This window comes from Anneissia japonica, unplaced genomic scaffold (assembly GCF_011630105.1).
Source record: "Anneissia japonica isolate Jap-2015-1 unplaced genomic scaffold, ASM1163010v1 scaffold288106_len264728_cov135, whole genome shotgun sequence".
NCBI lineage: Eukaryota > Metazoa > Echinodermata > Crinoidea > Comatulida > Comatulidae > Anneissia > Anneissia japonica.
In genome coordinates, this window is record NW_022749702.1 from 191,017 (window position 1) to 217,376 (window position 26,360).

A 26,360-nucleotide genomic window follows, 5' to 3' on the forward strand; every position below is an offset into this window, starting at 1 on the left:
GTAGTTTTTTTCTTTATTTCAACACAAAAAAAAAATAAATAAATGAATAAAAATAAATAAATCAAAAAAAATAAATCAATAAAAACAAATAAAAAAAAAAAATAAATAAAAACAAACAAAAACCTGAACAAATAAATAAGTAATATTTCTTACCAATATTTTTCCAAGTTGTCCCACTACAGCACCGACGGCCCCTGCTGCTCCACTAACAAACATAGTTTCTCCAGCTTTGGGCTTCAAGATCTCTGTCACTCCAAAGTATGCTGTCATTCTGCAAATCATAATTAAAAATAATCATAGTTTAAGGTGAAAATGATGTGAGGTGCATTCCCTGTATCAGCATTTGAAGTATGGCTTATCCTGCCATTACATCAATTTTTGTTGGATTCATTACTGTTTTGCTATTTATATGTTAAAAGCACTTAATAATAGATAAGGGTTTTTAAGGGTTCATTATTGATAGAGGTGCTGTCTTCAGTCTCCTCTTTATTATAAGACAGGTTCCACCTTATTCTTGAAGTCAAGGGGCATAAATGACAACACTGACAGCTTACCCAGGCATTCCAAGTATTCCGAGTGACAGCGAATACGGAAGATCAGCAGGATAAGCTGGAACCTTCCTTAGCTGTTGGCCATTGGAGATTGCATGAGTACACCAGCCCGACATGCTCACAACATTAGTTCCCACTGGATAATTGGAATTCTTGCTCTCTATCACCTGTCTCTTATACACATCTAGATGTGTATAAGAGACAGGGGTAATGATTATATAATAACAAACCTCTGATGAATGCCTATTTTCAAATAAATCTTAAGAACAGGCTCGTTGTTCTGTTACCTACTACAAGGGTTTTCTTGGGCATGAGAAAATGTATGCCTACTAATCGCAGGGATGGATCAAGAATTTGTTTGCCGGGAGAATAATAGGGAGGAGTCCGCACCCACCTGGCAAAAAAGTATGTCTTGTACTCTAGTAAACAATTATGATAGATACAATTAACTTACTCTGTGTTGGTGTCTTTGCATTGTAACCTGAGATGGCTCCGCACATTGCTATTCTGCCAAAATCATTCATAATGTTCATCACCTGTCTCTTATACACATCTAGATGTGTATAAGAGACAGATATTTACATAATCTAATAAAATATTAAAATATCACAATTATAACAATTAAATTATTGTTTATATTATAATACACATTCTGTCATATAAAAATATTTACAATCAAAATAAATAGAAAAACATTTTAATTTTATTGAATTATTTCATATTAAATAGGGAATATAAATTCTGAAACTGAGCATAGCTTAATTTTCTGAAAAAAGGGCTGGCACTCTAGTTGTTTTTTGAAGGCATCAAAAGATGTAAATGTGTAACGAAAGTATTAGGGCACATAGAAAAAATTATTAGATTATCACTCTTTTTAAAAAAAGTGTGATGAGGACAGGCATTTTTTTTTAATCGGAACAATAGAATATTTCTTTTTTATCAATAAGGAAGGACTGTTTTATTTGGCAAGAATATTTTAAATATTGTATAAAAGCTGGTTTAATTTTATTGTTTAAAAAAAAATGTATTGCTAGTCACAAAATTGCATTGTATTTTTATGCTTTGAAATAAATGATTATGAAAAAATGAAACACACACACACAACATGATAAATGAAAAAAAAAAAAACATTTTTTTTAATCCTGCATCAATATTTCCGAAATTTTTGATGCGGGCAGGAGTGATAATCTAGCAATTTTTTTTATATTTGCCCTAATCTTGTCAATTGAAAAGCTTCTGTGAAATGCTTGCTATTTCAATTAATTTTGGATAATATAAACTGATTATAAATCTCATTTAATTCAGTACAATAGGACATCTGTTAAGAGGACACAATCAAGACCAAGAAAAGTGTTCCTTTAATAGGGGTGTCCCCTAAATAGCGGTTGGCTGTAGTGTTAAAAGATATACTTTTACTTTTCCATGTTTCGTGGCCCAAAAAGTATCCCCTTAATTAGGGGTGGCTCTTTAATAGGGGTGTCCAAAAGGAAGGGGTTCTACTGTGTTTAACATCTCTATATAGACAAATGCAATTGGGAGTTTTTTAAAGACCACCCTTGCTTGGGACCTTCTCAGGGTCACCCACCCCCTGTGCATGTCATGTCTATGTAAAGGTAGAATAACCCAGGAGAATAACCCATAACTCGCAGTGTCATTGTGCTAAATTGCGTATAGGTGAGGTCCGTGACAACCTAGCCACTGTAAGGAGGTACGACAGCAAAACACTGTACGTATGCACAACTCCAATATTTACATTCGTGGGGATGATGAGAATCCAACCGGCAGAAGTGGCACCAGGAATTCCCCTACGAGGGGTCGAAGCAGCCAGATATGAAGTTCACCCCCTCCTGTTGGGGAAACCTAGCAACACCCACCTCACCCTGTTGGGGAAAAAATGTTGTTGCTATGGTATTCTTTATTTAAAAAGGATAATTTAATAGAAAACCATGGAAGGTAAGAGGCCCCTATCGGGGGTACTAACAACCTGTCGGAGGTAGCACCCCCCCGTCAGGGAAGATCTAGCGCTACCACCGAGACTCATACGATCGCGATAGATATACAACACCTCCCATATATGGTAGCAATAAACAGTTTTTAATCCCTAAAATTTGACAGCTTTGTTAGGCATACCTAAATTGTACTTTCGGCGATTGAGATCTCACTTTTCCCTGACGACCTTGCTTGAAATTCCCCGACAGGAGATCCAAATGGGGGTGGGGTTTCCAGAGGTCCCCGATGGGGGTCCTATACCCCCTGGACGCCCCGCTATCACTGCCCCTGCAGCTATAGCATTTGCAGAGTAGAGAACAATTCCTGCAAATGGATCGGTATATAAAGAAGAAATGGCTACGTACCTCAGTGATGTATTTTATGAATTTTTCAATACCTTCTGGCCATCTAGCAGTATATGTCCACCCCATGAATCCCTCAATTTTCAGATGTTTAGTAAGAATTGGCAACTGAATAACTAAGGTAGTAATAAAACAATATTTCAATATGTTAACATTACAGTTTGGTTCTTACCTTAATCAGGGATTAAAGGTAATTGTAAGAGAAATTTTCACAATTTCATGTTATATGTGAAATCTCAACACGAAATGAGATGCATCTTTAAGATACACTATTCACTATAATAGGTCAAAGTCAAAATGTTGACAAAATTTTGAATTTAATGTTTTTGAATGACTTGATACTTATATTTTCTAATTGTATACTTTTGAAGAGAATTTTCTTACTAACATAGTATTCCCTGCACATATTCTGTAATTTTAGTCCTATTATTTGTACAGGTTAGTTTATCTTTGAGGTTGATTTTCTCAAAACATGGTTCTCATATGTTAAATGCTCACTTCTCTAGATCTACTTATCCTAGTGAACAGTGGTGGCGCCAGCCAGCGGCAGGGGGAATTTGCCCTTCCATTGGGCAGTCCTTGATTTCCTTGTTGTCCGACGCATGACTAGGTCGTCGGATCAAAAATAAAACAAAATAATAATTTGCCTATCCAGATAACGTTATTTTGACTGCCTATCCATAATATAGTGGTTTAAAAAAGCACCTTTGGACCATACTAAATCATAAAAAATCTCCTAGCAGTGAACCCTAAAATAAAGTTTTCATTCAGGGCCTTTGACCAAGGCTTCGTCAGCCCCTTGGCATGGATCGCTGTTGGCAAATTTATGGTGCTACTGCTGCAGGGAAGGCATTCAAAGACCAAGACCAAATTGTAGCTTATAATGTGGCCTACAAAAATATAATAAAAACTAATTTTTTGATTTTTCAACCATGAGACTCATTTTTTGGTGAAACCTCACATACTAATACTGTACTTCAACTTGTATATAATGTTGTTTCACAGTATTTAATATATAAAATGTTAATATTTTAAGTTCCTTTTTGGAAATCTTGATTTCCAGACATAGTGTTATTACTAATAATATTAGGAGACCGTTGATAGTGATTTAGTTCACCTTTCAGAATCCTTTCTTTATGGTGGTGGTTGCTCTAATTTTGCCATGTTTTGTGCCTACAGAACAAAATTTAACACCACCCCTGCAGGGACTGTGAATCCTATGGTTTTAAAAATAAACGCTGAAACTAAAAAATAAACTACGTAAACATCCTTGTAAACTACTTGTCATTTGGGGCCATTTTTCCTGGGCTATTTTTACCTACATTCCTTTCACCATTATGTCCAGAAACAAAGCCCTCGAAAAGTTTGACAATTTAGGGGTTTCGAAGGCTTACACTTTTTTTTTTATAAGAACACATTTTATAAGAACAATGAGGCTGAAATTGCATAAAAATTAAGAACAAAATAAGAACAAATTGAGGATTAGGTAAAATGTCAAATGAAATTTTTATTTAAAAATAACCAAAAATTTATAGGCCTATTTGTACCTTAAGTTCAGTAAGTGTGACTATATAATTCTCTCTATAATACAGTACAGTAGGTGTACCTCCTGTCAGTTGGAGCCATTTTTAGCAGAGCTTTTTTTCTTGGGCTATTTTTTCCAGGCTTTTATTCAGGGGCAATTTTTTCCAGAGCGACTTATACATACATACCGGTACGGTATACTGTATACTGTAATACAATACTTTGAAGTTTAAAAAGTGTGTAAAATAAGAACATTTTGAGCCTGAAATCGGCCAAAAAATAGAGAACACTGAGCCTGGGCAAAATTTTAATGGTTCTTATAAAAAAAAAAGTGTATTTAATCAATTCTAGAGTCTATTAATAGGTACAAAATACATATAATTTTTTTTCCCTGACAAATTGTGGTTTTTCTTCCCGTCGAGGAGGGGAGAGCTCTCCCCATTGGGGTCCTGCCCCCCCCCCACTCTGCTGGCGCCATCCCCTGGATATAATTTATTAACTTACTCTGTATTGGTGTCTTTGTATTGTAACCTGAGATGATTCCGCACACTGCTATTCTGCCAAAATCATTCATAATGTTCATCACAGTACTTGTTAATTCACCTCCAACCTAAAATAACAATAATTACTAGATTGAAATTCTCATGACAAATTTTAGGTGATACACAAGATCCGATAGTTTTCCTCAGCGAGAAAATTTGTTAATGCCCTAAATGGCCTGAAATGTGCTTTAAATTGTTCAAAAAGTGATCTTGGAAATTTAAAATAAACGCACACGTACGCGCACGTCATTATGCGCGCACTGGCGGATGGCACATGAAGTTGACCCTTGATATGAGGTATACTTGTGTCAGTGCTCTAAACCAATTCCCTTTCCATTGACACCAAATATAACCATGTTTTATGTGGTGTTTCAGCTATATTTAAATTCAAAATGACGGCACACAATTCAATTCAGCACACCGAAAATGACAAAGTTGCCAAATAAAATCCATTTTGGCACAAAAATCTAGCTAGATTACATAGCAAACTGTACTAAAATGAGGTCATATATCATGGAAAAACAATAAAATCGTTTTTACTACCACGGTTTCATCATTATCCAATGATTTATTAAATTAAAAGTAAGACATGCAATATATTACTGATGAAATGAAAGAGTAATAAGGAAATCAAAGTATATGTTACATTATCAAAATACATGTGTATACCCTCTGGACACATGTCTTTTAATGTCTTCTCAATATCTGTTGTTGTCTTGTAGTTGAACGCATCATCGTAACCAATTTCTTTCAAGTATTTAATCTTCTCTTCTGATCCTGCTGATCCAATTACACGGCAACCCTTTGAAAAAAGAATATCAGCAGTGAATCAAACAATAAAAATACCAATAATAATGTATGATATAATTCTTTTCATGATCAGTGACAGTCCATGAACAAGGGGTTTATAAGCAGTGCTTTGAGAGTCTGTACTATCAATTAATACACACCAACTAAAAAAATCAGATAAATAAATAAAATTTCTTACATGTATTTTTCCAAATTGTCCCACTACAGCACCAACGGCCCCTGCTGCTCCACTAACAAACATAGTTTCTCCAGCTTTGGGCTTCAAGACCTCTGTCACTCCAAAGTATGCTGTCATTCTGCAATCATAAACAGCATTTACGTTTTTCATTTTATTTATAGAGGGTAACTGTCCATGCGTATCCTAAAGTAGAAGGGCGGCTGATATTTAGAGGCCCTCTTTTATGGGAAATAAAAATGCTTATCAGCTAATTTTCAGTACAATGCTTTAAGGAAGTGAGATGTGTTTTAGCGGTGACAAAACAATCCTGGGATGTCACATGATTTGAACCCAGGACCTTGGGATTGGAAGGCAAGCACCTTAACTACTAAGCTGTACTTCAGCATGAAGTTAAACATATTCCGAGAAGATGAGGTGAAGTGTATTCCCTCTATCAGCATTAATTATTCTGCCATTACATTAATTTTTGGTAGATAAAATTACTGTTTTGCTATTTATTAAAAGCATTTTAATATACCTAATTGTTTTACATCATTTCTAGAGGTGCTGTCCTCAGTCTCTTGTTTATGAGGCACGTTCCACCTTGTTCTTGAGTTCAAGGGACATAAATGACAATTGAATACTGGACTGCTTACCCAGGCATTCCAAGCATTCCGAGTGCCAGGGAGTACGGAAGATCAGCAGGATAAGCTGGAACCTTCGTTAGCTGTTGGCCATTGGAGATTGCATGAGTACACCAGCCCGACATGTTCGCAACAATAGTTCCCACTGGATAATCAGAATTCTTGCTCTCTATCACTCTGCCAATGACAAATAGTTTTCATAACTCTATACCTCTGTTCATACTACCAAACTGTATGTGAAATATAATGCAATCAGCCCCCCCCCCCCCTTTTGGGGGGTGCCCCCCCCCCCCCTTTTGGGTGGTAAAAAAACAGGGGAAAAAAGAAAAAAAGAGAGAAAAAGAAAAAAATGATAGCCCAGAATGCCTCAAATGTTATGTTCGACCTCCTACGACACTGTTGTCTCAATCGGCCCAACTTTCGGCCCCTCCTTCGGCCCCCCCTTTTGGACATTTCTGGATTCGCCCCTGGCAATTCTCACATGGTCACGATGATGTCACTACTACAGCTACAGTACATACCTGTATGGGCATACTACATAATCACATATCAATAACATCTCAAATCATTAACTCTATGGCATTCAACTCATTTAAATCATCTGTCACTATACTGTATATATGTTATATTATAATTCAACTGTAATTTAAATATTTTTTGCATGGTATGTATACTGTAGTTTTATAATAATTGTCTTATAATTTTTTTATTTGTGTATTCCTAGCTCTTGAAATAAAATGTCATGTACTATACATTAAATGGAATCTTGAATCCACTGTTTTTTTGTCACATAAAATTTTGTTCTGTTATATAGTGACACTATCAAATGTTTATGTAACAAATGATATGCCAATACTTTGCATACTTGACATCAGCATTCCCATATGGCCAAATTTGATGGTGTTGACAGAGTTTAATGAAATTATTATTAATCAAATTATTCAATGGGTCCGATTACTTACTATTAATATAAATCTACATAGAACACTTGTGAATCTGTCTCTTATACACATCTAGATGTGTATAAGAGACAGCCATTGGGCAGTCCTTGATTTCCTCCCCCCACCCCAATTTTTGTAATAATTGTAACAAAAATGGAGGAAAAGGAATTTGATCTGAGAGTGCCATTTCCGGCCATCTATAGGTGCCACAAGGTGGGGTTGAGGTGGTCGACACTCTTAATCTGTAAAACTACCTCCCTGGGTCCCTCTATTTCAAAATTCTGGATCTGCCACTGTCAAATACTTAGTGTTAAAATTACTATATGTGCCAGTTTTCTTTGTACCTTTAATTGCTTTATTAGTATCATTCTATAGTCTAGAAATTATATTAAGGTAGTGAATCATATTCTATGTTATTGTGATTATAAATACCAAATCAAAGGAATTTTAACATACTTGGCCACATTTTCTCCAATCATGGTGTCTCCTTCTTTCATACTTGAATTGAATGCCCTATGTAAAATAAATTGCAAAATATGTTGTAAATATTATTGCAGCTCTTAAAAGTGCAAGTAGAGCATTCAAAGAAAACGCAAACAAAGATGAAAAGTATGAAAGTGTATGCAGATTTGTTATGTACATTGTTGAATGGCCCATCATCTTCAAGTCCTGAAAATACCAACTATTTGGCTTATGAGTAATTAAACAGCTTAAAACCAAGGTTTTTACTACTGTACATGGTCAAATTAGGTCCGCAGAGCCATTAAATTTGGCAGGTGTGAAAAAATGAAATTAATAATAATAATAAAATAAAATTAATTTATATAAATAGCTTTTCCCATTAAAGCTGAAGACAAAAACGCAACCCCTGGGTGTCTACTAACAACATTCAAGTAACGATCAGGCGTGTGAACATGCCTCCTGTTGTATGGAAGATTAAAATATGCACTTTAGGTCTATGCAAGCTTGTATAAAAACACAGTCTTTGATTACAGACAACCCACTGAGATCTAAAAAAAAATGTTAAATACTACTATCAACAAATACCAAGGAAGGTCTTGCTATCTGCAAAAAAAACCAGGGAGGACTTGTTTAATTGAGCAGACTCAAAATCAATGTGGTATAAAGCTTTCAGAAAATAGCCTATGGCTACTTGCCACCTGCTTATTTTCTCCACAGACTTTTCTTTTTTTCCAACTAGAGATTTTTTTTTCCTTCTGGCCATTTCCCTCAACTATGTTTCCCAAGTGTTTTTTTCAATTTATTTTTTCTCCTAGTTTTCCCATTGAATGTTTTTTAATGATTTTTGATTAAGCGCCCCTTCTAATTTGAATAAACGTGCCCTCATTAATATCATGTGATTTTCTATTTAGAAAATCAATAATCTAATCAATCCTGGGACTGTGGTTATTGGCATGATCTGAGCTGCAGAGTGCAAACACATTCTTCTTATTAGGTCAATATCAAAATGAGGATATTTCTCTAGGACAGATTTATAGTGAATGACCAATTCTGTATCCAATAACCAGTGGAAAAATTGCCTTGACCAGTTTTCTAGATATGTGCGATAAAAATCCTATTATATCATATAAAAAAATAAATAACAAAATATCACCTCATTTACATCAATTTCCCTAAGATTATTATCCTCTCTCCCCCTCCCACACATTTGAGGGTAACACCTTTACCTTAGTTAAGGCCTACATTGCCACCGAGAAAACAATGTAAGAGTTTTCGAGAATATATTAAACTATAATAAATGTTAGGATTTTCAAAAAAATCCATAAATTTGTTTACATTGAGGAGAAGACTGCGGAGGGGAGCAAGACCTAAAAAAATGTGTTCACTCCTTCGGACCAATAGAAATGTATTGAGCAGTTTCATAAAATAAGTGCATATTTCACTATTATTACATTAAAGTATTGCAACAAACTAAAAACTGAAACTAATGATTATACAAATTACAGCATGAGTCAGCAAAAAAGTTATATGAATGTTAGTTAACTTGTATGTACTTTTTTGCTGACTCATGCAAGATAACATAGTGTTATACCACTAAGTTATCTTGCATGAGTCTCACTAAGTTATCTTGCATGAGTCAGCAAAAAAAAAAAAAAATTTGTACAAATATTGACTTTTTCAAATCCAGCGATTAAAGTCCTCGCTAATTATCGTAAATAATTTCTCTTGCATGAGTCAGCAAAAATGTTTACGATATATTTATGAATCAAAGGCTATTGAATATGGTCGAAGTTTGTATAGACACAAGCACTTGATAGATAGAAGCAGACAGACTGAAGTGCAACAAATACTGTAAATCACAGTTCTGAAGGGAAAGTCAAATTTAGTAAACAATAGTATCAAGCTGTTTAATGTTTCAGGGTTTATAGTAGAGTCATTTTCATGAGATCCGTGACTAATTTTAGGATACCTTTGTTTCTCGATGGATTTGGCAAGATGGACCAATTTAGATAAAATATAGCTCCTATATACCTCCCAGATATGGGGGGGAGGGGGGGGCGTTTTTCAAAATGGCCGCCTGTTGATTTGGACGCTTGTATCTCGATAACCACTGGTCAGAGAGGCTTGATTTTGGTCTCAAATTGTTCACAATATGCATGTTCCTATTTGTTGTAATACAACTTTTTATCAAAAAATGTCGGGAAATGTGCTTTTTGAAAGTTTGACCTTTGGTCTTGTAATGTCATATCTCGGTAACTACTGGTCATAGAGACTCACAATTGATTGCAAAGTGTTCAGGAGATTCATGTTTATATTCGTCTTAATGAAAAAAATATTCAAATAGTAACCGGAAACGATACATTCTGACCTTTGACCTATTGTAGGGTCATTCCATGTCAAATCAACCAGATTAAAAAAGAAATTCCTGTATGTCCGTCTCAGATTTTGATGAAACTCCATAAAAATGATCCACTGTGTGCTAAACCAACAAAAAAAAAATTAGCCTCATAGGATATGTAGTTTTCGAGATATTGACTCCTCAAAAATATGGGGCGTGGTTCTGCCAGATGTGCAAACGCAATTTACTTCAACTTTGCAAGCTTATAACTCGAGATTGGTAATAGCTATCAGGGTCAAAGTTGGTATTCTAACTTATTTTTTGCCATGTTTTACAAATATGGCCTTAGATTAACAGTTATCTTTTTCCTTTTGAAGTTATCTGCAATAAAAATAGCCGTTTTGTTTAACGATGCAAATTTTTTTGTGATTTTTGAGGTCACCCTGCGTCTATATGAGTGGGTATATACCCCTCATATTACAGATATATTATCTATGTGTAGTTGTCTCTAGCCACATGCAAGCACAGGCTGATCAAATCAGTTGAAATTGAATGGCATATATTCAAAATTGGGACCAGATCTATAAAAGTGAAAAACACCAATGCTTCTCAACAACGGATCGTCTTGTGGATAGTTAAAATCTTTTCTTAAATTTACCCCAGTTAATCAGATACATTGGATCTACCTTTAAACCAAATTTTAGCTTTGGTACTTAGCTCATGGCTAGATACTATGTTGAAAACTACACATATTTCAACGTAATAGGAAATCACAAACATTTTTAAAAGTTGGGTCATTCCATGCCAAACAAACAAATGCATTACACCATGGGTCATAGATTTTTTTTTTTTTTTTTTTGCCACACTGACTCAGTGATACAGATATCTATGTGAACTGAAAACCTGAAATTTTGAGACTCGCCAATTCGTTCATTTTCCTGTGAAAAAAAACTTTCGTGATTTCCCATTATGTTATTGTGTAGTTTTCAACATAGTATCTAACCATGAAGGAGCTGAGTACCAAAGCTGAAATTTGGTTTATAGGTAGATCTATATATCTGATTAACTGGGGTAAATTTAAGAAAAGATTTTAAATGTCCACATTGTTGACATTGTTGAGAAACATAGGCGTTTTTCACTTTTATATATCTGGTCCTTTGGTAACTTTGAATATATGCCATTAAACTTTAATTGATTTGATCAGCCTGCGCTTGCATATGGCTAGAGACAACTACACTTAGATAATATATCTGTAATATGAGGGGTATATACCCACTCAAATGGACGCAGGATGACCTCGAAAATCACACAAAAATTTGCATCGTTAAACAAAGCTGCTATTTTCAGTTCAGATAACTTCAAAAGGGAAGGGATAACTGCTAATCCATATTTGTGAAATATGGCGAAAAATAAGTTATAATACCAAGTTTATAAGCTTCCAAAGTTGAAGTAAATTGCGTTTGCACATCTTGAAGAACCACGCCCCTTTTTTGAGGAGTCAATATTTCGGAAACTATATATCCTATAAGGCTAATTTTTTTTTGTTGGTTCAGCATATAGTGGATCATTTTTGTGGAGTTTCATGAAAATCTGAGACAGTCATTCAGGATTTTTTTTTTTTTTTAATCTGGTTGATTTGACATGGAATGACCCTACAATAGGTCAAAGGTCAGAATGTACCGTTTCCGGTCACTATTTGAATATTTTTTTCATTAAAAAGAATATAAACATGAATCTTTTGAACACTTTGAAATCAATTGTGAGTCTCTGTGACCAGTAGTTACCAAGATATGACATTACAAGGTCAAAGGTCTGCGTTTAAGTCACACAGGCTCGACGCGACAACAAATCGCGTCGGGCTGCGTCGTACGACGCTGTCTGAGTTGGCCTTTAGGAACTAATCAAAGACATTGTGTGCATATTTTCAAGGGCATTTGTCAATTTTAAGATAGCATATATGACAATTTCTTTATCTTTAGCGGTTGAATTCTCAGATACAGTACCTTGAACAAGTTAGTTTTTCCTGTTCAGCTCCCTTTACTGTAAATTATCACACCTAATCCATATTTGTGAAATATGGCGTGAGTCTCACACCTCTGGCAATATTTTATTATTTTTAACAAATTTATGTATAATTTTAATTAATCATTTAATTATCTGGAGATTCTATAAATTTAAAACCTAGAAAATACTTATTTTTGGCTTTCAGTCAGGTTTAGATCTACCCATACAACTTATTTTTCATGAAACCTGTAATTTGCAATTAGCTGGAGAAGGCCTTAAACTATAAACAGAAGCTGCAATTAAAGTAGACCTAGGTGCATTCGAGCCATACACGCCTATTAAATTCCGTGTATATGACAGGTAAACGCACGGCTTTACACCACGGAGGGTCCCCGCATTCGAGCACAAACTTATCTTGTCTAATCGTGTAAAAATTTACCTCAGAAATACTTGTTTGAGGTCAGCGAGGCAATAGTATATCCCATCATGCCACGAAATATTTACGTTTCTAACCACGCTTCACGCACTTGTACTGTACTCCCTGCGCAAATACTTCAGTTTATTGGTGACCTGTGTCACAGTCAGCTTTCCCCTAAATTTTTCTTCGATCTTTGCAGTTATTTCTTTGTAAGTACCGCTGTTTCGGCGGGTGCCGTCCAGTTGTCTTTGTATTATGTCTTCCCCCCACAATGAGAGAAGGTAACGTATCATAGGTTCAGTCCACACAGACATGTTGAAATGATGAAGATGATGCTATAACATTAACAACAGGTCAGCGAATGCATTTGTTTTTGTAAAACTGGACAGGCCTATGGTTTTCGCGCGTGTTGAATTGAATTCATGTTGACCGCCAGACGGTAGAGTCATTAAAACATGAATTATGGTCTTTGACAGCGATACACGGTTCTATAACCCTAAATTTGGTGGTCAAAATAGGCGAGCGTGTTCCAGATGTTTTTTACATCTTACCCCCGTTCGAGCTTCCGTGTAAATACACGGACCTCACACGGATATTTTTCTGGCTCGAACGCACCCCTACAGTGCAATACCCTTCAAAATATTTAGTACTTCCCAACGCAGGGGGATATAGATAAGTCAGGGCCTTGATGTTTCATAGTTGATATTTTAGAAGATGTGACCGTCCAGTTGCTGGATTCGAGGCCTGAGTAGATTACAATAATATGAAACTTTAATAGGACAAAAGTAAAAAAATATCTCAAACAGATGTTTATAATATGGGAGAAGAAAGAAGAAGAACAAATTACTTATATAGAAAAATAAATTAAGATATATACACAATTCAAAGGAAACTTCTTCCTAATATTTTACATTGTCAAAACCATTCTCTAAATAGTCAATGGTCAAGTATTTTTAATGTGTAACAGTAAAATCTGTCCCAAGGCGCATTTTAGCCAAGAAACTAAAATATAACTTGTGATCGGTTCTGGCAAAAAACTCTGTCACAATTTCTAATTTACCGCAAAGCACCCAAAATGTTTGAAATCAGAACTTTTAACAATTTCTTTTGCATTTTATAAAAGTAGATATGTTGAAGAAAATTTCTGTAAAATATAAATGACTAAATCTAACTGAGAAATATATTAAAATTATTTTTATGAATACAAATCTTAATAATAAACTACTGATTTTGGAATGTTTAGAAGCTAATTAATCAAAACCTACATGGCTGATATCCAATGAATTATATAACTTTGCTAATACTCCACCAGTTTCCATCAAATAAACACTGTTTCAAAGAATAATTCATATATAATCTAAAAATACCAAAAACTCAATTTTGAATTTTCCCTACAAATGGCTGGTTTAGCCAGACTGTGCGAATGCGATGGGGATTAAGAAGGTGTACACTGACCACTGAACTATCAACAATCAAACAAATCTCTGCTAGTTTTCTCTGGGACTTTGTAAATAAAATTTATAAAGTACTGTACCTCATATATGGATCAACAGTCAGATACAAGGTTTCCAGAAGCACCTCTGAAAAACAAAATGAAATTATTGTTAACAATTACAAATAAAATTATCAAATTTACTGTACCTCATAAATACTGGAATTCGTTTTGGGGAATCTAGATTTTGTATTGGGAAACTCCTGCATTACATTTGAAAAGATCTAGTTTAAGAATTATATAAAAAATAAATAGATAAATGAATGCATTTATTTTTTTAATGCCAGACACAACGTTTAATGTGTAAGCTGCTACTAGTTTAAGGAATAGGAGTAGTTTAGTCTCATTGTTATTGTTTTATGACTATTTTTATTTTATTTTATTATTATTACTTTATTGTTTTTGCTTTTTCTCAGTTGGCCTATATTATTTTTCTGTAAAGCGCATAGGGGCAATGTGCAATATGCGCTATATAAATATAACATTATTATTATTATTACTACAAAAAGTCAATTTCTATTTTTAAAAACAAATTGTTCCAATCAGCCTACAGATCACAACAAATTTTATGTATACATGAGGTTTTGTTTATTTTTTAAAAATATGAAGTATTGCATTTATACAGCCTGTATTTATGGGAAAAGTCAATACATAAATAACATTATCTAATTATTAATGATGAATAATAATTTCAAACACTTGTTGGATACCTCCATCTTTTATAGCTGGCAGCTCTTTTTCCACAATTTTCAAGTCTTCCTCTTTCGGCATCCCCGAAAAATGCTTCACCAACACAAACCGTCTTTGCTTCACCATGATCAACTATTTTTTTTTTTTTTTTTTTTGGTTGTACTGGTTATTCTATAATTGAATAAGCTATAAAAATAGTTTAGAAAATTATTTATAGCAATAATGTAAAGGCATCCAACTCTGAGCCTACCATGGTGAGTAATCAGTGGCGACGCGACCTGTGTTAAAATCTTGCCTTGCAGTGGCGGCTCACGCATACATTTTCTGGGGTGGGGGGGGGCGCTAAACCGTCCAACAGGGGGACTTGAGCTTGTATGCCTGAGGAGGGGATGGTTTGGGAGGGGGTTCCAGCCCCTCCCTCATATGAGATTTTTTCTTAATAGGGACCTCTGGTAGCCGGAAATGGCACTCTACGACTGTGAAAAGACATGTTTTGGCTTGATGTATGCCCGGCCTCTTCTTTAACTTTTTTGGTGGGACGTACACATGACGAGCTCGGCAGGTGGGGGGGGGGAGACCCGTGGGGGGTAACTTGTCAGACGGGGGAGCCTTAACTTGTCAGATGGGGAAGGGGTGCTGAAAAAGCCCCGTGCCTGCCCACACTGGTGTCACCCTGTTGCCCTGCCATCGAGAAAACACAACTCTCCATGTGTAGCCTCTATCTACTACTACTAGGCCTACAGCATTAATGTAGGCCACAAGCATGTGATATTACTCGGAGCTCCATCCATGGTTTAATAATGTACTAGCCTGGCCTGTATTTAGTGCGTGTGCTGGGGGGGATGGCCTAGACCGCTAATACTTACTGGTGCTGATGTTGGCGCTGTACTGTTCAAAGCGATGGATGCTGGTGTCGGTGGTAGGTTTCCTTTGTTTGGGGTGAGCTTGATGTTGGTTGCATACAGCAGGTAGGCGATGTATCCGTTTAGTTTACAGTCGAGACAAGTCAGGTGGCCACAATCCAGTTTGCTGAATGAAAGATTGCCGAGACCACTTTGCCGAATCCCAGTAGCCGACTTATAAACAATGAATCCCAGTTGGCCGAAACCCAGTTTGGCGAGTCATTACGCGTTAAAAAAGTGTTTACATAAATGCGTCAAAAGTGTTTACAATGCGCGTTAGCAACAAATTGTTTACATTATGCATTGATTTTTACCTTATGCCTTATTTTTTTTACATTAAGCGTCAAACCTTTTTACATTATGCGTTAACCATTTTTTTTTTACTTTGCGGTGTCGTTGTCGTTTTACATTTATTATCGGTTGTTACAGCTCACCCACAGCTCTTTATGTATTAACAATCCTCGCTATTATGATAGAAACCCCAACTCAACAGCTTATGTAGTAAAAAGATAATACCCACAGCTAATGTGGAATGCTCAACAGCTAATGTTGTTACGAAAATTTACTCACACAGCTAATGTAACTATACTGTCCTTAAATTACAGTGGCTGATCTGGGTTCACATTTGTGGAGGGGGTAATTTTTTTTTTCATAAAAACCCCAAAAAGAAAGGGGGTCCGGGTCTTCCCCCGGGAAATTTTTTTTATTTCTAGAAGGCAAAATAAAAAAAATGAATTCCCGACCTGAAGTGTCTTTAAATGACTTCAAAAGGTTTTTCTCTTTTGTAAACGGTGGGTATTTTTTTTTCTCATTTTTATTACAGTAAACAGGCCTATTTATGTGTGTATACGTACATAACAAAAATTGAGTAGTTGCATATTCTTTTGAGTCCATGAATCGATGAGCCCCAAGTAGGAGGATTAATGGTCCTCTCCTCCCGGGCTGTCTCTTATACACATCTAGATGTGTATAAGAGACAGTGACAATTCGGAAGATTCTAGATGAATAAAGGTATATGTGATTTTATGTTAAAATGAAAATTTGAAAAAAAATAAAAATGTTTAATCATGTTGATAGTGCTTAATAAATAGAGCTTTACTTTCTTATGCACAAAACAAAAAAATTCTGGGGACAACCTAGTAGATAAATCCAAGCTATGCCAACTTTCAACAAAACAATATCAATTCAGTCTGTTCTTAATTTGTTTTTTTTTTTTTTTTGTAATTTTTTTTATTTGAGATCTGAGTAGGCTATTGGTTTTTTACTAAACACATAACAACTTTTTTTTTTATTACATTACCATAAAACATGCAATTTTAGTTTAAATTCCTGACATCTGATAATGTGTTATATATTTTAACTAGTATTGAATTTTTCCGTAACATTCTACGCTGACAATAGATCTTGCAATTGTATTTGTGGGTATATTGTTCCAAAATTCTGGGCGTGAGGTCCACGGTCGAAGCCCCGGTGGGGTCGGCAAAACCCCCAAAGCAAGAGGATTTTTGTGCTTTATGGGTCTAAATAATGCTATAAAACAGATATGTTTGAAAACGTCTGTGTCTAGGTGGGTCTGCAGTTCATTAGTTGGGTTGGAAGATTTATTTGGGAAATTTAAAGAGGGGGGTTTGCTAGAAAAGGGGGTTCTCCCGAACCATTAAACCCCCCCACCCGGATACGGGCCTGTTATGGTACAGTTTATCCGTGTCGCCAAATGCGCGTAATTTACGTTACATAATCATATTTGCCAGGAAAAACATATATTATTGCAGGAAAACTTTGAGGTAATAACTAATATTTGCTTAGTATAAGATTTTATGAATACTGTATTTTTAATTCGGAAAAGTAAATAGTCATCTATGCAAAATATGGTCTTAAACTTGAAATTTTGATTGTCGCTTTTAAGCAGTGAAACATACGTTACCTGACTTCTTCATATACCAGTTCAAGAATGTTAACCAAACTAAACTTGAGAAGTAGTTAAGTAATAAGCATGGATACAACATCAGTAAATCATAATTGGTGTTATGCAATCATGTTTAATTAGTAATTGTAATTAGAAAGGTAATTTACGTTACAGCAACCTACGTTACGTTTTGGAATATTAATCCATATTAATAAAATATAGAGGGCATAAAACTATTATAAATGACTTTATTGACGCCGCCAACAACACATAAAAGTTTTAGAACCTTCTAAGAAAAAATGGCATTGAGCAAATTAACACTCTGAACCTTATGTTTACCAAATTTGTGCTTTCCTCGAATGTTGGTCCTATGTCCATCATTAAACTGAAGCAATTTCGTAAGTATTTATTATAGGCTGTGTCTCGACCATATTTAGTTAACATAATAGTTGATATTTACAATGAAATGAAAAGCTTAGGCCTAGTTGAAAGGAATACGTTGTGAAAAATAACGTATGTTAAACACAAGGTAACGTATGTTATTGATGATATAGCATGTAATAAACATCACTTAATAAAAATATGGCAGTGACTGATATATTTACTTTCTTTTACATATATCCTAACATACATTGACTCTCTATAGGAATGCTATCATTCATGGAAATTATTTCTATTGCATATATTTCTGATTTATTTTGATGGTAACGTATATTACAGTAAAATATTACGTGTACATTAAAATCGCGAGTAAATTCATGAAAGCAAACGTTCACATTAAATGCATTTACCTAATTAACATTCTTTAACATTAAATAGATATGATGACAACAAATATGTTTGCAAATCATCTTTATAATGTTCTATTAGATGAGTAATCCTGGTAACGTAGGTTACAAAACTTCATCAAATTGAAAAAACGATCAAACCTAGAGGCTTAACAATATATCATTAAAAAAAGAACATATTATCAACTACTTCAATTATTTTTTTTCTCAAAAACCATAGCTAAAATAAATATTAAAAACAAATCAAATATCCTTGTTGTTGATTATAGACAAAAAATATTCTTTTGTGGTCATTTATGATAGTTTTAAATAAATTTGCTCATTTTGAATGCGAGGTTATTATTTATTTTTAATATACATGTACTGTATATACTTACAATTGAGAAGAGAAATTATAATTTTACTTGCTTTTACAACGATAGACTCATGATCGGTTTTACATACTTATATGAAACTTACGTTACTAACATTTACGTAAATAATGCGATTATCATTGGAGGTGTATGTTTAACTAATTTATGTCATTTGTTATCAGAGCATCTCCGTAGATTTTTAATGGGGAAGATATATGTTGTTTGTTTACTTTTAGTGATCGAAAATGAAAAGTATCAACCGGATTAAAATATATTATTACAGCATCAATTTTTCAAAACAATATAAATTTGTAATTACTTGGGTGTGGTAATTTTCCCTAACTTGTTTTTTTTAAATTTTTCATCGTATGTATAATGATATTTATAGGTACATTTTACACTTAGTTGTAGATAATCGTCTTACAACCATCTATTATTCAACATTGGTTCAGTAACTTACGTTATCGCATATCAAATGTATTGATAATGTTGAAGGGTATGCTGTGAAAAAACTATTTGAAGTTAAATGTTATTTTAACTTTAGAGAATTGTTCTTGACATATCAAAGTTTCGTTCTAAATAAAACCCTAGTCTGTTAACTGAACTTAATTTTTCTTGATGTTTAAAGTCCAATCGCACGTTTATAGTGAGCCTGACCCTTCATGACATGTTGCAGTCGAGTGTGTCTTTGCCGACAAAAGTAATACAGACTTGCAGTTGAGTGGTATTTCAATTTTAAAATTTCACATTTTCAGTTACAATTTTAAAAATCTGAATACATCACAAGGTGTATTTTGTCCCCAAAAGGGCAAAAAGCTATATAAAAAAAAAGTGCATTTTGAAAAATATGTCCGTTGAATGTTTTTTTTTTTTTTTTTTTTAATGACAGGGCGGATTAGTTGTGAAAAGCCTACAGTCCATAGTTTTTATCAGAAATTCGTCAAACTTGGCCACAATGTTTCTTTACCTAAGTTCTAGAAGGGTCAGGGTCAAAGGTCAAGGTCACAATCAACGAAAAACTTTTTTATTTATTTGTCTACAGCTCATATTTTTAATCACAAACTTGTCAAACTTGGTAACAATGTTCCATGACCAACGATCTCAAAGTATTTGAACAGATATTTAAATGTTACAATGGGGAACTACCGACCTCGACATGAACAATGTGAGACCTAAGCCTTATACTGAGTAGTGGTTACCGAGATGAGCACCAGATCTCATATAGGCACAGGTGGCCATTTAAAAAAGGTGCCCTCACAGGTTTACTTCCCATTAGGAAATCTACAGATGTGTAGACAACCTGATTGTAGTTCCTCGCATGTTTTTTTTCAGCCAATGGTATGGAAACATTGTAATATTTTACATTAGCTGGCGGCTATAGTAGTTAATTAGCTGTGAGGCAATTTTCGTTTAGCCTACTATGTTGAGCGTTCTACATTAGCTGGGATTGATTTTCTGTTTACTACAGTACATATTCAGGTTTGTACATTTGCGGGAGGTTGTGGAGTGTGCTACATTAACGGTTACTACATTAGCTTTTGTTTTCTACATTAGCGGTTTTAACACGGCTAATTATAATCTGCTTTCGTTAATGAAATTTGAAAATTTACCTCTGTTACAATTCCGCGATTTTATCGTTGGTGAGTCAATATTTTTTCCAAGGTTTTGGTGACACCAGATTTGTTAGTGTGGCTTTGTAATTCACGTTTGTTTCATACGACCACTTTTCACGAGGTAACGTTAAAATCCAATATAACATGAATCAATTTTGGTAGTTTGTGTTTGTGTTAGACACCAATATTGACTGCCATAAGTCAAATCTAATCGGACAGGAACTTCAAGGAATGACAATAATATGTATCTAGTTTGATGCCGTAGTTACAGAAAATTTTTTTAATTCATAGACTTTATAGGTAGCTGAAGTACGATTTTCTATAAAGTAACCCGTTGAGGAATTGTTGTATTCCAGTTTTGCGCCAAAATATTTAAAATCTCTTACATTTTTTATGTCTTCATCGTCAATGGGCAAACACGTCTAGCACATGGTAAGCGTAAATATTGTAGCAGATAGATTACTCTATCCCACCTTACGAACGCCGGAGGTAGTTTTTAAGGTTCGTTTTCAACCTTTTGAATTACAAAACTGGTTTTGAATACATGCCTTCAAAGAGTTGATTTATCATATCGTGGAAGTTTCCCCTAATACCATTGTAAAGATCGTCATCAGAAATGGTCTTGAAATGTGGTCAAAGACTGTACTTAGATCGACCATACCGATATAAATCTCAATTTGTTGTTTTCATTGCCACTGTTGTAAGCGTTGCAAAGTACATACCGTCGTTGCAACCTCCAGACGAACAGAGATTGCGAATTTTGTCAAAACCTAGTTGGAGAATGCCCAAAATGCTGAATGATTTAACCCAGAGCATAACCCAATAAATCCGATTATTATAATTTATACTGGCATCGAACAGGTTAATGAGTACAAATACTATAGGTTGCATTGTTGATAGCAAAATTAACATGGACCCCACATGTACATAAAGATATTCAAAAGCTAACCAAGGCTTTTTATACGTAAAATGAAAATTTTAGGTGTTGATACCGAACCTATTTCTCTCTTCTTCGTAGCGTCAAGACTTTTTGCTTCATTTGATTTTACTAAATCATGCTAAATAAAGACAAAGCTAAATATGATGAAATTTGTCAAAAATCAAGTAAGAAAATTGGGATCAAAATTGGTGATTTTAAATCATTGTATCAGAACCGAGTACTAAACGGTTAGGCGTATAAAGGAAGACAAAACTCATATAATGTCCCAGCTGTATTCACTAAAAAATCTGTTCTTAGGCTCAAAACTCACCGTAACAACACAGACTGTCTGCATCTTTCTTTTATCCATGATAGTATTCATATTTTTATGAAAACATTGTAGGACTAATATAGTGATTCACATCTTCAGATAATTCATCGTATTGAGTGGTGTTTTTTTACTCAGCCTACCCCTAATGGGCTAGGCTAGTAATACATATTAATGGTAGTCGGAACCTTCGTAACTACTTCAAGAGGGCCCATGAGATCTTAGCAGTCTAATAAGATTTTCAGCAACTTTTCAAAAAAATTGGGTCGTGAACCTATAGTTTGAACAAGGATAGGCCATCAGCTGTACAGCTAAAAGCGCCTAGAAAAGCAACATGTGCCCCGGCTAAAATATTTACCTGCTGATTTTTCCAGTTTACCCTCTCCAACACAGGAGGAATCGTGTGTAAAAAAGTAATAAAACAAACTCGCATCCAAAACCTATGATCGGTGGATTTTAATGATACCCTATTATGTTAAAAACGAACACTTTTTGCGTTTTACTCCATGATCAGAGGTCAATAAAATCATGCCCAAATCTCTAACAAATGAATGTTCATATTCCAGAATCATACACAGTTCCTAACAGACATAGAGATTGTGGTAGTATTATTGATTAATTAAAACTTTCAAAAATAAACTTTAAACTTCAAAACATTAAGGAAATATGTCTTTTTTTCCTATCCCAGTTAAACGTCCTAGGCCATCAGCTGTAATCTGTATCGTTCAGTTTCTCCCAGCTACAGATGGACCAGCAGATTTTTCTACTCAATTTACTTTTTTGTGGGGGGTCATCCACCATTACTTTGTCCCTTATGCATGATTTTTAGTTTACATTTTATTCATGTATTTTCATTCATATAATTATTCTTGGAATAATATTGATGCTTCTATGCGTAATTTAGTATCTGTCAAAATGTTTAAAATGATGTATAAAAAGTATTTGTTGTTAACATATCAAAGGGTCCTTTATATATTTACATTCATCATATCCTGCCAAAATGTTTTTGTCACTGTCTTGTTTCACGTCATGTTTGTCCGTGTAATTGTTATACGAGCTCTGCTATTTTGTTTGTCATCCTTCCTTTGATCAATATATGAAAATATGGAAGTTGTTTGGAAAATAAACTGAAACTGAAACAAGATTTTATACAGTTGGCCTATGCAAAACGTTGATCAGATTGAACTTAAATAAATTAAAGTAAGTAAATTGTTTAAAGGTATCAAATAAAAATGCATTCTGTAAAATTATGGTTGTAAACTGTGGTTCGATCCAAATGCAATATGTAGACGTTGATGTGTTGGGGTGAGCACTTTCAATAAGATAGTACAACAGTTCCTTCAGTAAAAATATGCTGCAAGCTTTATTCAGTATCAACTATTCTACTGCATTATACACATATACAAACGTCGACTAACTCTCGGTTTCTCAGATGTTAGAATACAACCCTTTTAGGGTTGAGTCAGTCTATTCTACTCTCTACTATTTTACTACTGTTATTCTGAGTCAGTAATATTAGGGTGTCTCTATTATACTTTCTAGTATTGAGGCGTGTCTTAACCAAATCACCTCATACTTTTGGAATATCTGATTGGATCACAGAGACATTCTTTTCCTATGATATAATAAATTGGTTGCTTACAATACTATTAATTAAAGTGGATTGCTTATCAAACATTTGGTTCAAAGGTGACAACCAACTGTGTGAGAAAGTGTAAGTCCAATTTTCCAGGGATGAATGTTTGTTACTTTATAATGATAATTATTATTATTATGATTAGACTAACTCTAATAATTTATCATTGACATTTGAATGTTTCTTTTGAACGTTACTTATATTACACATATACTAAATAATCTATTTTTTTTCTCTAAACAAATACCGTACATTTTTTTCTCTATATTTTTCTCTATAAAATAATTCCTATGGTTATATAAGTTAAATATTATTGAACCTTAATACTGCATTACATCCCACTATTATTAGACTTTTTATTATTATTATTATTATTATTATTATTATTATTATTATTATTATTATTATTAGACTCACTAATAATTTATCATTGACATTTGAATGTTTCTTTTGAACGTTACTTATATTACACATTGTACTAATTAATCTATTTTTCTCTCTAAACAAATACCATATATTTTGATTCCTTATATTTTCCTTTCTGGTCTTAACAATAATTGATTTGTAGAACAAAAAGTAAACCCAAAAATAAGTTCATTTTAATGTTTGCTATTCTTTCCTGTAGCTAATGTTAAACCAACATGAAAGTTTTTCTTTACTAATTAATTATTTGAAAAACACAATTGCTTTAAATTTAGCGAGCATTTGTATATCAGTTTTTGTGCTTATCATTTGCAAATTTACTGAAAATGAGGATTACGATATTCATGTATTTTCTAGTTGTATAGAGGTTACACAGTGTTAAATTTTTACTGGTTTGTCATTTGTGAGATTTGCAATACGTTTACACATAGGAGAGTGTTGACTGCGCACACTGTGTGCAGGATGTGATCAAACTGTGGATGCAATGTGGACACGGTGTGGTGGACACGATGTGGTGAACACTCTGACAATTTTCTTAGGGTAAACTAAAATGTTATAAATAGCACTTTCCTTCTGTTCTTGTTCCTTTACTTATTACATCTTTAAACATTTATTTTTTTAAACGATTATCCATTAACAAAAGAATGGAAACTGCTCCCTGTGATTCTAGATATGACTTTTGCCGAATGGAACTAAGATTATTGCCAAAACGATCAGTGTGACATATACACAAGTGCAATACGTAGACTATTTCCATATCATATATGTTTACATCATAATTTGTCTTCCCTAAAAATGGTATTACACTTTAATTTAGCATTACTTTAGCTTCTACAGGCAGGCCTAAACCCGCCAGGATTTGCCAGACCTTGATAATTATGACGTAGGCCATTTAAAATAGCAATCATTCAAAATTAATTCCAAGGACTACAAACCTGTGTCTAGTAGGCAGTAAATAATAAACAAATTCATCCAAAGGTAAAGGCCTTTTTAAATTTTAGAAAGACTATCATCACTGATAATTCAGTAAACAGGGATATTAGTATTGTTCAGTATCGTGAAGCTATGTCTTAACGGGCCACAAGAAGATAAAAATAATATTAAAGTCAATATGCATGTAGCTTCGGTAAGAATGTTTCGTGTTTGTATTCCTGTCATAGGTTCAAACACCCTGTTGCTGAAGCGAAGTGCTTCACACCTGCATCGCAGGTAGGGGATAGGGGATGCCTCCTAGTGGGTAAATAAACATTAAATATTTTTCTGGCCAATATTAGTGACCTGGATTTGTTTGATAGCTTAATAATTTTTTTTTTACAATTTTTATTTTTTTTTTTCACTAATTTTGTCGATGAAAAATTCCCTTTGAATATTAAAATGTGTGTAAGTGAATTTTAGTTGATTTTGCACTTATTCTGTCAGTTGTATTTATTTTTTGTTTATTATACTTCTCACTTAGTTAAATACGTGAGTCAATATGTAAAAAGCCCCTTTAGTATGGTTCAGTCCTTTAATCATTATCATATATAAATATATGTATAAATATAAAATGCAAAAAAAATTACAATAAAAAAGAGGTGAAAAAACGTAGAGAAATTACGATGAAATTCAAAGAAATGGTAGCATGTAATGCCAGTTAACCCCTTTAAACAAATACGAATGCACCAGCCATATTTTGACTTCTTCCATTGGACACTTTCGGAAATTTAAAGATTTCAAATCTTTAAATGTTTAAAATTATGGAAAAAATCAATATAATTTAAAGCATTATAAGTATATAAAATGAACACCTCTGTTTATTTTTTGGTCAATTGAGATTTTAAAAGGCTTATTCTCTAAGGCTTGTTAAGTTTGACTGAAACTAATTACTAATTATATTAAAAGTTACAACTTTTAGTACATTTAGTATTCTTAATTAGGACTATATGTAGTCTTGGTTGCCATGTGGATGTTCATATATTAGCCCCGTAGATTGATGTTTTCAGACATGAATGAGCGTCTTCCAAGAATAACTTGATTATTGTCACCATGATTACGAATATGTGGGCTAGGATGGGAAGGCGTGTTTGAGAATGGTCTTTGCTTCCTGGATGATCGTCGGGATTGGCCATTTGTGTATTTTGCTCCATTGCAAATCATTTCCCGCCAGTGAACTCTAACCTCCTTATTTCTGACACAGTACATTATAAAAATGAGAAACCCTTGAAAAGAGTTAAAGATACAAAAGAGCCACAGCATAATTACAGAAGCATCACCAATGGCAAAGAAGCCGATAAGCCACGTTAATCCCAAAACAATAGTAATGCTCACTCCATTCTGTAACATCTGCATCCCTTTGTTTTTTTTCTTAAAAATTTTGTGCGATCGGGTTGTATTTTTTCCAAGCTGGCCTAAATTGTGTAACACAACAAAGAATACAATCATGTTGAAAAGTAAAGACAGAGCGACAGGAACTGCAACGGCGTAGTACATACGTTGGAGAGTCAGGAAACAACTGCAAGAATATAAGATATTATAAATTGAAGGAAACATTTAAGGACGGTAATACATATGCTATTTATTGTGTGTGTG

General features: G+C 34.0%; 2 protein-coding genes across 2 annotated transcripts in view; both read right to left on the reverse strand.

The window, feature by feature from the left end:
* Positions 1-16,000, reverse strand: part of LOC117121138 (prostaglandin reductase 1-like) — a 21,256-nt gene extending 5,256 nt beyond the window's left edge. Inside the window, exons 1-12 of the mRNA XM_033266239.1 lie at positions 15,791-16,000; positions 14,945-15,110; positions 14,277-14,322; positions 7,977-8,033; positions 6,592-6,756; positions 5,957-6,074; positions 5,615-5,770; positions 4,931-5,036; positions 2,824-3,018; positions 1,006-1,104; positions 555-735; positions 124-271 (exon numbers count right to left, since the gene is read on the reverse strand). Of these exons, the coding sequence (XP_033122130.1) occupies positions 124-271; positions 555-735; positions 1,006-1,104; positions 2,824-3,018; positions 4,931-5,036; positions 5,615-5,770; positions 5,957-6,074; positions 6,592-6,756; positions 7,977-8,033; positions 14,277-14,322; positions 14,945-15,050 (1,377 nt within the window). The 5' untranslated portion in view covers positions 15,051-15,110; positions 15,791-16,000. The remainder of the gene's footprint in view (positions 1-123; positions 272-554; positions 736-1,005; positions 1,105-2,823; positions 3,019-4,930; positions 5,037-5,614; positions 5,771-5,956; positions 6,075-6,591; positions 6,757-7,976; positions 8,034-14,276; positions 14,323-14,944; positions 15,111-15,790) is intronic.
* A 7,093-nt stretch (positions 16,001-23,093) lies between these two features.
* The window catches only part of LOC117121139, a gene marked incomplete at its 5' end in the record, with an annotated part of 56,981 nt that continues 53,714 nt past the window's right edge, over positions 23,094-26,360 (reverse strand). Inside the window, one exon of the mRNA XM_033266240.1 lies at positions 23,094-26,283. Within this exon, the coding sequence (XP_033122131.1) occupies positions 25,749-26,283 (535 nt within the window). The remainder of the gene's footprint in view (positions 26,284-26,360) is intronic.